At 38.1% G+C, this 10913-nt stretch overlaps 1 protein-coding gene across 1 annotated transcript in view; it reads left to right on the top strand.

Annotated features, from left to right (window-relative positions):
* galnt2 (UDP-N-acetyl-alpha-D-galactosamine:polypeptide N-acetylgalactosaminyltransferase 2) overlaps positions 1-5353 on the top strand; it is a 66571-nt gene extending 61218 nt beyond the window's left edge. The window contains exons 13-16 of the mRNA XM_008405798.3: positions 1531-1614; positions 2328-2454; positions 3238-3357; positions 4289-5353. Coding sequence (XP_008404020.1) covers positions 1531-1614; positions 2328-2454; positions 3238-3357; positions 4289-4444 — 487 coding nt within the window. The 3' untranslated portion in view covers positions 4445-5353. The remainder of the gene's footprint in view (positions 1-1530; positions 1615-2327; positions 2455-3237; positions 3358-4288) is intronic.
* Positions 5354-10913: the final 5560 nt, after the last annotated feature.

Consider the following 10913-nt stretch of genomic DNA (forward strand, 5'->3'; position numbering starts at 1 on the left):
AAGCTCCTTTTTAACGTCTTTTTCCAGTTGTTTAAAACGTCTGGAAAAAGGTAAACAAAGCTTGGAATGAGATTTCCCAACAACGGGTAACAGAGGTGTGATGCTGTGGGTCATTTTTCCAAAGGCCCCTGGATGCAGCATGAACTCCTTAAAATAGCAGGAGATTGTAAATAAAAGGCTGCTGGGTGTGTACCAGTAAACTGTTATTTTGTAATTATTGGGTCTTTAAGCAGGAAAGTGATCCAAACTAATGATAATAAATACCAAAGTAAATAAAAGAAATGGGAGAAAAACTTCTAATCTGGTGGAAAGTTAAAAAAAAAAGTGTTTTGTTGCTCATAAAGAGGCAGAACTGTCTGGGTTACTAATCCGATCATCATTAAAAATGCATCAAAACCTGCAGGAGGATTCAAGACGCAGCCTGCTGACGGTCTGGTCTGCTTCTGTCCCGGCGCAGGGGGTCTACAACCCAAGGGTCCAGAGCCACAGGTGGCTCGCTTGGCTCCTCATTCTGGGCCTTTCTGCCTTCGGCCAAAATTGTTTGAAATGACCAATATTTGTATGCAGGGAGATACTTTTATCAGACCTTTTATGTGTTTTCATAGCAAGGAATTTCCACAGTAAGATGACTCTTATTGGCACAGACAGGTTTATTTATTTAGTTATTTTAATTAACTAAATAAATTTAAATGTTTGTAACTGTTCCATAAATATGAAAAAGAATTAGTTTGTTTTTTCCTGGTTGTAAAGCTTTTATGGGTTTCATTGCTTTGAAGCCTAAGAAACAAAAGATGAATGTTTTCAGTTTCATCCAAAATAAGAGATTTTCATCCATTAGTTTTATAAAACTTGATAAATCATTTATCCTCTAATCCTTGGATGTTCAAACTTTTTGTCAAAAAACCATGTTGCAATACTTTAATTAAATGAGTAAAACAGTAAATTTTTAAATTGGACGTGTTAATTATTGTAGATCCAAAATGTTGAAAGGATTTTACAGGTTTGCCTCATAAAAGAAAGGTGTCCACTTTGCCAATTGTTATAAAACATTTTCTGTTCATTTTTTAGCAATAAAATCAAGATTTAGGTCACCTTCATTGAAAAGTCTAAGGCTAAGTCTAATAAATACATTATGATCAGATCTGAGTGCATCAAAGTCCCACAAGAGGACTTTTTATTTTCTTGGAGTCATGGGCCGCACACAATCACTCCAGAGGCCGGAAATGGCCCCCGAACCGCACTTTGGACACCCGTACTCTTAAGGTTGATGAAATTTGAAAGAGGTTTGACACATCTCTCTCGTCTTTGTCCATCTAACACTAACAGCATGGAAATGGTTATTTGGACTTGTGGGAACTCGGCTGGCGTATCAGTGATGTTAAGCGGTTATTTTCCCCTAATGCAGCCGATCAGACGCGCCTCCACTTCCTGTCCTCACCGACTATTACTGTGATCAAACCAAACCCCAGAAACACACTGAAGACCGCAAGTTACCATCGTCTGATTGCATGCGATGTCTGTGTGTCTCAGTATCCAGAGTCGCTTGGAGATGAAGAAGAGGTTAGGCTGTAAGCCTTTCAAATGGTACCTGGAGAACGTCTACCCCGAACTGAGGTAAGGGTTCAATCAATCAATCAATCAATCAATCAATCAATGTATTTATAGAATACTTTTAGTAAAGTGTAGGGATGGGAATCCTACGGAACGTGTACAATATGTTATCACGCAAATACGCTAAGTAGTCCAAGTAATTGCACTACTGAAAATTGTTAAGCAAACGTCTTAACGAATCTACTTATCAGGAACCGATAAGTAGATTTGTTCCCGTAGCGTGAAAAAAAAGGCGATATGAGGGCCAGTTGCAGTATGTTCAGAACTTTAATCGCAATAAAAGAATGAAACGTCCTCAAACAATTAGCCACACAGCATGCAAACGATTTGTACGAATGTAAAGTGTTAATACGTTGCTTAGCAATAGTGGTGCTAAGCGACCGAGGGCGGAGCTTTGAGCGCGACATCTCCCCTTATGCGTGTCCCAGGTAACGTTAAACTGGTCATTATTTTATTAATGTTATCGCCATGCAGCATGAATAATCTCCATCTCACGTTAACAGAATCAATAAGTAAGATTGATAATGAAATCAGGATCAATAAATTCTTATGAATTCCCATTAGTCAAGTGTAACACAAAGTTCTTTAGAAACGTTTAAAACGTAAGAATGACATTTGACCCCAACGGAGACGCACAACGAAATGATTAAATCACGTAAACAATGAACACCACGTCAGAGCAGGAGGAGTCAGTCATCTGGTTCTGGTGTTTTCAGGGTTCCAGATCATCAGGACATCGCCTTCGGAGCGCTGCAGCAGGGAGGAAACTGCCTGGACACCCTGGGGCATTTTGCAGACGGAGTGGTGGGCGTCTACGAGTGCCACAACGCCGGAGGGAATCAGGTAGAGATCCAGCAACAAGACACACAGAAACCCTGGGAGGACATGAAGTGAAGGAATGTGGTTGGATTCCTTTAGTAAAACTGGTGATTGAAAACGATAACATGTAGACATCTCAAAAAATGTGCCAAGTAAAGAAAATCTCCTAAGAAAATCTCTTTATTTTGAATTTATAATGCTTTTGTACAAAAAATGTGCATATTCAGCCAGAAAGTATTTTTAAAAATTGTACAACTTTGTTAGTCTATCATTTAAAATAAAAATAAAAAGCTTGTAGTAGTAATGTAACAATATGTTTTCATCCCTATTGGGTGATTCCGTTTTCATCAATCTGAACACATTAAATTAATTAAAAACTAATTGAGGATAAGATATCTTTGTGATGATGCCCTATATGTGGGTTGTGTCTTTTTAGGGAGTTTTCCTGATGTTGAACTAAACAGACTATTGACTCCTGAGTCTGTTCTATGGAGCTTATTCTGTTTGTAAAGATGTTTGGTCTACAGATGCACGATATATCGCCACCAGCATCGGTATCGGACGATTGTAGTCATGTTTTTCTTATCAGTATTGGTTCAATATCTGAAACTGGATTTTTTCCAAAGGTGTTGAAATGGTGGTGAAATATATGTAATATTGATAAATATCGGTTATTGGATTTTGATATCGGCCTCATAGAATATTTCACTGAGATAAACTGAGGTTTAGATTTAAATTAAATCCCTTCCGTTGTGATTGTCCTCAACTCAAACCACTAATCTTATACATATATATATATATTTTTAGGAATGGGCCCTAACCAAAGACAAGTCGGTGAAACACATGGACCTGTGTCTGACGGTGGTGGACCGGACCGCCGGCTCCCTAATCAAACTACAAGGATGTCGAGAGAACGACAGCAGACAGGTACTGATGAAACACACACTGCATGAAAAAACAAATAAGCTTTTATTTCTCACTCTTTGACATTACATCAGACAAAACGTTTCCAGTTTTAAGTCAGTCAGGATCCTAAAATTACTTCTGTTTAATAAATGGCAGAACAAAGAAAGGACTTGTTTGACCACTTTCATCAAATTAGAGGTTCACCTACATTTCCTTAGTATTTGGCGTAATTCCCCTATAATGGATGGATGTTTTTATACGCCTATCTGGGTCTCAACTGCTTCAAAGAAAACAGCCCAAGTGATTAAACACCCAGATGTTTTTTGGCAATAAGTTCATGTTTTTTGGTGTCTGAACAATGAGCTGTCTCAAAAACTTCACGATTGTTAAGTCATATTTGACGGGCACTGCTCCGTTACCTAGCAACTCCAGCTGAGCCCATCCCGTCACCTAGCAACCCAATCACGTTTTTTCAGCTGGTTTTTCCTCTGTGTGCTCTGCACAATGGCTACTGACAAGACAAGTTTTGTTGTCTGCTATCCATCCAGAAATCATTTGCTGCATTTTTGTTGGTTGTGCAGGAAGCTCCACGTCTGCTTTTTAAAGATGTATAGTTAGGGATCTGTTTGCAGCCATTTTCATGTGCGAGTGTAAACGTTGAGTTGGGGGGCGTGGCCAACAGCAGATTATTTGGATTTAAAGTGGTAGAGGCCCTTAAATATCTCATTCTGAAAGGAGCTCAAAGTACTGACCAGGTGGAAATCTGGTTACTGAAGAATGATTTTGAGCTAAAAAAAAAAAAAATGTAATGAATATGTTTTGTTCACGAAACAGGTAATCTTGAATGTCTGACAGTGAGTAAATATGTTGAGTCTTTTATCTCAGTGTAAGTAAATGTTCAGCTGTAGTTGGCGTCTGTCTGTAATGTTTTCTTAATTTTTTATTTTCACAGAAATGGGAGCAGATCGAGTCCAACTCGAAGCTTCGTCACGTGGGCAGCAACCTCTGCCTGGACAGCCGCAGCGCCAGGATGGGTGGGCTAACCGTGGAGGTCTGTGGGCCAAACCTTAGCCAACAGTGGAAGTTCACCCTGAATTTACAATCATAGGGGGCGCTGCAGAGCCCTGGATATCTGACTGAGACACAAAAAGACAGAAATACAAGCAAAAGACTGGAGGAGCAGTATGGACTGGAATAGTCCTCGTCCTGTGCAGAGACGCAGCCAGTTCTCTCTACACCCCTCTCCCCCACCTGTCCCCCTCCCTGAAACGTCGAGCCACGCCCCGTGGGGGAGGGGCTTGTAGACGGCGTCGGAGCGAACCGGAAACTGACTGCATGCGGCGGATGGAAGCGATGAAGAGGATTCGGTTTAGAACGACATACCTCGGCGTTTTGTCATTGACGGTTCCAGAGAGATTTCCTTTTTCTTCTTTAATGCTGGTTGAAAACAAACAACTCTTTGGTGGATTATTTTTATTTTTCTTATTCGTAATTTTTTTTTAATTCTTGAATCTCCGCTGAGAGCTGCTGGAGCTGGTTCTGTTCCTAAGTGATTCTTGTTGGGGCAGGTGGAGGTTTCTTATGGGGGGTTTTGGGTGTCGAGTGATGATGGGAGGAGGAACACGGACTCGATTCTTCGAGCTGTTCTTCTTTTGTTCTCTCTCTAGTTTACAGAATTTACAAAAAAAAGACGGAGGAGGAGAAAAGAGAACTCTGTATTTTACTTTCTGTGCGTCTGATTCCAGTCCGTTGTCCTTGGGAGCGTCTTTACTTCTTGACGGAGGGTTGTGTCCGAAACAGAAAGCCCGTCTCTAAGGTCTTCAGGATGTAGCGCTGGCTGCTGCAGCATCCTGACTCCTTCACTTTGTTGTTTCTTAAAAACTGCACAGAAAAACAAACAAACATCATAAGCCTTTGTTTTGTTTACTCTTGTCAACGTGTGGCACCAGATTTGAAAGAAGAGTTTGTTTTAAGTTTCAGGAGGACCAGAGGAGCAATTAAAAACAGTTTTTCCTTACATACTGTGACTGTTCTCTGACTGCTCCTGGTGGAGCGTTTAGTCTGTCTTCACATCTTTACATTTACTGGTTTAGACATGGTACAGTATGATCGACTTCACTAAACTATATCCTAAATATTGTGACAATATTCAAAACTGTTTCAATACTTTAACCAAAAACAGAGCAGCAGAAATTATTTCTATTCACAAAATAACATACGATGATTATTACACTCTTAATAGTAATAGTACTCACAAATATGTATTTTTATTTCAGTGCAAAAATAACAGCAACACCTGGTAAATTTAATTGTAGCTTTCAAGTAAACGTACACAATATTTGTATTTAGTTTTGCTGCTCCATGACGGCCTGGTGGTTTCCACTTCTGGAAGTATTTCCAAACAGCTGAATTTACCCTTTTATGTAAACAAGAGGGAAAAAACAGCAGCTGCTTTTAAAAAAAAAGCCAGCTGACCAACAGTGTGCAGCAACAGGTGGGGAGAAGGCAGCACTGCGAACATCTGAAACTCTCCAGTTTAACACTTACTCTGACGCCTCGTTAAGTAAAGCTTTAAGCAGCAGGAACAATTTTAAGTGAGTTTTAATAGTTTTGAGCCCATAATCTTGGTTTTTGAACACGTTTCACTTCAGTTCTGAACGCAGGTCGGATGTTTCAGGCTTCACTGTTAAAGACAACCTGTGATGCAAAATTCACATTCTGCCCGTTTCTTTTACCTCCATTTGAGTCTCAGCTGCTTCTAAAAGTAGCCCACTGCTTAAAAAAAATAAGTAAATGTGTTTTGGTGTCTGGAATGGGCGCTGCGCCGTCACCTAGCAACCCAAGCCGAGCCCAGCCCCGTTACCTAGCAACCCAAGCAGAACTCAGGCACATCTGATCAACTGGTTTCCCCCACTAATGGTTTTCAAAGATGTTAGGGGTGTGTAATTACACATCTGCTTGCAGCCATTTTCATTTGTGAGTGTAAACATTGACTTGGGGGCGTGGCCAGCTGCAGCTTGTTTGGATTTAAAGTGACAGGACGCCCTAAAACATCTCACTCTGAGAGGAGCTCAAAATAGACATATAATCTCATTATGTAAGGATGATTTTATGTAAATAAAAAAAAAAAAGTGATAAGTTTTGTGAAGCCCATAAATCTATCCTAACCTGTTCAAAGAAGCATAGTAGGTCACCTTTAATGTGTTTTAGTTCAGCTCTATGGATTTTTCTGTCCTAAATGACTCAGAATGTACACACAGTTATGGAAACAGAACCTTCTCAGAGTACAACTTGACACCAGCTCCTGGTCCATGTCTGCTTCTGTTTCTGAGATTTACTGCCACCACACAGAACCACCGGGTCGTTTAAGCCTTTTTGTTCTCTGCCTGTCAGAAGGACCGTATGTAATAAGTCTGAAGCTGCAGTTAACAGGGTTTTACTGATTGTACTCTCAGTTTCTGTATGAGCTTCGCAGGTTTTTCTGATAACTCAGGTTTTGCTGCTCTGTTCATGCTGAGCGTGGATGAAATGGGAAACCCCTTCTTATTTTACTCCAACAGATGATCCAGAGCAACAATATTTTGGTGTCAGAAATCAACACAGTGGCGTTTTTTCCCCCTCCCCGTCTGCAGCAACCAGATAATTTTACAGAAGTCATTTTTGGTTCATTTCTCTACCGTAATCTGACTCCCTCTGTGTTTTTTGAGCATCTTCATTGCATCATATTTGTTGTTTATTCTCTTCAGTTCTATTTTTTAAATGACTAATGATGAAGATTGAGGAGAATTAGCTTTGAATACGTTTGGAGTGAAGCATTCATTTGGAAATTCACTGCATTTTATATCGGATCAAGCAAAAGTATTCACAGTCCTGGAACTTTTATACATTTAGTTACATAAATTTTAGTATTTAATGCAAATGTTTTAAAGGAAATGCTTTTTCCAAATATTTCACAAATAAAAGTGGTTAGGTTGAAAAACACAAAATCTAACAAGTATTTTTGGTCTAGTTTCTTTGAACACTTGAATTAAGACAAAACTAACAAGAAACTTCAGCAAGACAGGAGCTTGTTTTAAGTAAATGATTTTCTAATTAAGATTTTTTTTTTAAGTACTGGATCTAATGTGAGATTATTTCACTTATAGGAAATTGTTTTAAGTGGAAAAACTGCCAGTGGATCTAGTACTTTTTAAAATCAATATTAATGAATTATTGACTCAAAACAAGCTCTTGTGTCTTGATGAAAAGTTGATTGTTAGTTTTGTTTTATATAAATTGCAGATATTTGCTCCAGAATTTGGACCTAAATACTTTGTTTTGTGTTTTCCAGTGTCTTTAAAACATCTGAAGCTCTGATCGTCTCTGGATCACTGCTAAGTTCTAGTCAACACTGGGAAATGGTGACGGCATTATGACGCTGTGAGGAGGTTTTACTTCAGGATGGCCAGGGAGAGGTCAAAGGTCACGAGAAGATGAATGAAGCTTTGTACATTTAGAAACCAACTTTTTTATGTCCTTTCTTTTCTTTTGCAAAATGAGCCGATCTCAGTCAGCATAGATGGAGAGGAACAATCAGCAGCTTTCCAATCCCTGCTGAAAAAACGCTTCCCCGCAGCATGATGCTGCCACCACCATGTTTCACTGTGGAGATGGTGTGTGGTGGGTGGACAGTCCTTTCATAACCCTGGTTTCTACCCGATGCTGTCGTCTTCCCCTTCAGATTTATTCTCCACTCTGTGTTGGTTTGTCAAAGAAAATCTCAACCCTTTTCAAAACAAGCAGCTCAGCTTCATCTGAGATAAACTGGACATTAAAGACGAATCTGATCGTAAAATCATAAGTTATTTCTTTCTCTGCAACTTTGATCAAACGTTCCTGTTTACATTTTCCGTTCCAAGCAGCCAGCAGACGAGGACGACATCTGGACTGTTGTCTGATGCTTCGCTCTGTGCTGCCTCCGGCTTTTCTTTCAAACTGTGTGTGACGGGAGGATCTGACGCAGAATCCACAGATGTGGCAACAAAAATCTAAAAAAAAATAATTCAGTGGGTAAAGTAGATGGGATAAGGCCTGTTGGAGGCCTTTTAGGACAAAACTTTAAAACATTAATTAATGTGATTCAGTTGGTTTGTGCTTTATAGGGAATAGTTTGGAAATCTGATGGAAAAATGCTGATTTTTCTTTTTCTTATAGTTTTGAGTTCCTTTATTTTTGCTCTGCCTGGGTCTCTTAAATATTGCTGCATATACTATCATATGCAATTTTTTTTCTATTTGTAAGAAAAAGCGCAGAACATTTATCTTTAGTGTTTTTTGGGGGGTTTATTGCTGACCTTTGAAGTGACAGAAACTGGCAGCAGTTTATTTCCCCACCTGACGGTGAAATGCTTTTTTAATCTTTTATTAAAGGTTGCTATAGAAATATCTCCAATCAACATATTTTAACATTTTTTTGTATGAATTCTTCATTTTGCTAACTTTAAATCTCTTAAATCTTTAGCAATTAGTCGTGAACTGTAATTTTCTCTCAAGCTTGGGAGGATCCAGAAACAAACCCTCCCAGGGCAACAACTTTTGGTTGCCGGTCATAAAAACGTTTATTTTTCATCCCAAACATTTGAACTGATAGATTTAATGAACACAAACAAAAGATTTTTTGTCCAGTCAAAGAATAAAGTGTGACTTTTTAAAAGGATTTCTACCAGAAAGTTAATATAAGTCAAGAAATGGTACGCTTAAAGAAGTGGTGCGTTTTGAACGTGTGTCAGTGGCACAAAAATACGAAAGGGACACAAGTTGCTCTAATTAGTTTAAAAAGCACAGGAAAGGGTTAGGACAAAATATTAACTTCCAAAAGATACAAGTTTCCTTTGGTTGAAGATGGTTGAAGGTTGAAGAGCAAAAAAAGCAACAAATTTTATATCAAGTTTGCTGCAAACATCCCATTTGCCATTTTGTGACCTTTTTTTTATTTTAGGACACAAACAAACCGGCCCTGTTCTAACAAAATAAATTAATCTTTTTACTTGAAGCTTCACCTGCACATCTTGGCTGTTTTTCAGTAAATTGTGTTGTTGTGAATCCTATTGATTCACCCAGAATGAAGTTTAAAAAGTGAAAATATGTTTAATGGTTCATTGCTTCCTCTGTTGCCACTCTGCAGAGCCGCAGCCTGTTTAGGAAATCTGATTGACTGGGACATCCTGACACATGCAGCCTTTTGTCTCCATCCAGATGAGATCTTGGATACTTTTTATTTGTAATGATGTTTTACCAAGAGGACATTAGAAATGACAGTGAAGTTGATCAGATAAATAAATGTTTACATCTTTTGCACAATGTGCCAAAGCTTCTTTAGATGTTTGTGTTGGTAGATGCTGGATGGTTTGCTCTGCGCCGGTTTTAGTCGACTGATTTTAGCTGCGAAGTAGAAAAAAATCAGCCTTTAAATTTGAGGATGAACATTTGAAATGTAATTGGTTTATTTACCAGGAATCGGCAGCGATCTGTGAACAGTGTGGTTCTTTTTTAATGTTAAAGTACCGAGGTAGAACGTTTGACTCACGGGGTCACACATGTAAAAGTGTATATTTTTGTATATACCACATCCTTGTGTGTGTACAGTATGTACATATATACACAGTGTACTTAGCAGCAGTTCCTAGTTTTGTTGTCGGACTGTACAGCACTTCTAACCGTTCCCTGTTTTATAGACACTGCAGAAATTCACATTTGAATGAGAACAACTGATTAAATTAAATAAAAGCATTTATATATATATATAAACTTCAATGGTGTTCAGTGTGGTTATAAATATACCATTGAATATGTTTTTGTTTTTGATACAACTCATCCCCTGATAAAGAGGGCTGGTTCTGTTCTGGAGATTACTGAAAAACTCAGTCCTAAACGCGGCCTTCTGCGCCGATTACGAAATGGTATCACATGCTATCTCATTATTATGGCTTAAGTCATAATTATGAGATTTTTTTAAAATCAGAAGTAGTGGAAATGGACTTCCACACTTTGGTGCCGTTTTTTCCATCAGTAGTGAAAATATATATATATTGTAAAAAAAAATTACTTATCATTTTCCTTCCACATTAAAATTATTTAATATACTTTGTATTAATTTATTCCATATTACATAAAATACATTTAAGATTCAGAAAGAATAGTGAAAATGGGATTCCATAAAAGGGAGCAATATATACATTTACATATATATATATATTATTTGTCAAAAGTTAAATACTTATTTTCCTTCAACTTTAAGCTTACTTAATATACTTAAAGTAAGAATTTCTACTTGAAAGTTAATATAACTTTTTAAGTTAACTTTCTAACTTCTGGAAGTTAGAACGTTAACTTCCAGAAGTTAACTTCAATTTCAATATTGAAATTCCAATATTGAAATTGGAATTTCAATATTCCATGAAATTCCAATTTCATGGAACATTGGTATTCCATGAAATACATTTAGATTCAGAAAGAATCTGCATGTTCTGTTTATGTACTGTACCGCGGTGCAGTTCCGACTCGTGTCCAGCAGGGGGTAATGTCAGACTCCAGTCTTCC

This window comes from Poecilia reticulata, chromosome 3 (assembly GCF_904066995.2).
Source record: "Poecilia reticulata chromosome 3, P_reticulata-male-v2, whole genome shotgun sequence".
NCBI classification, from domain to species: Eukaryota; Metazoa; Chordata; class Actinopteri; order Cyprinodontiformes; family Poeciliidae; genus Poecilia; species Poecilia reticulata.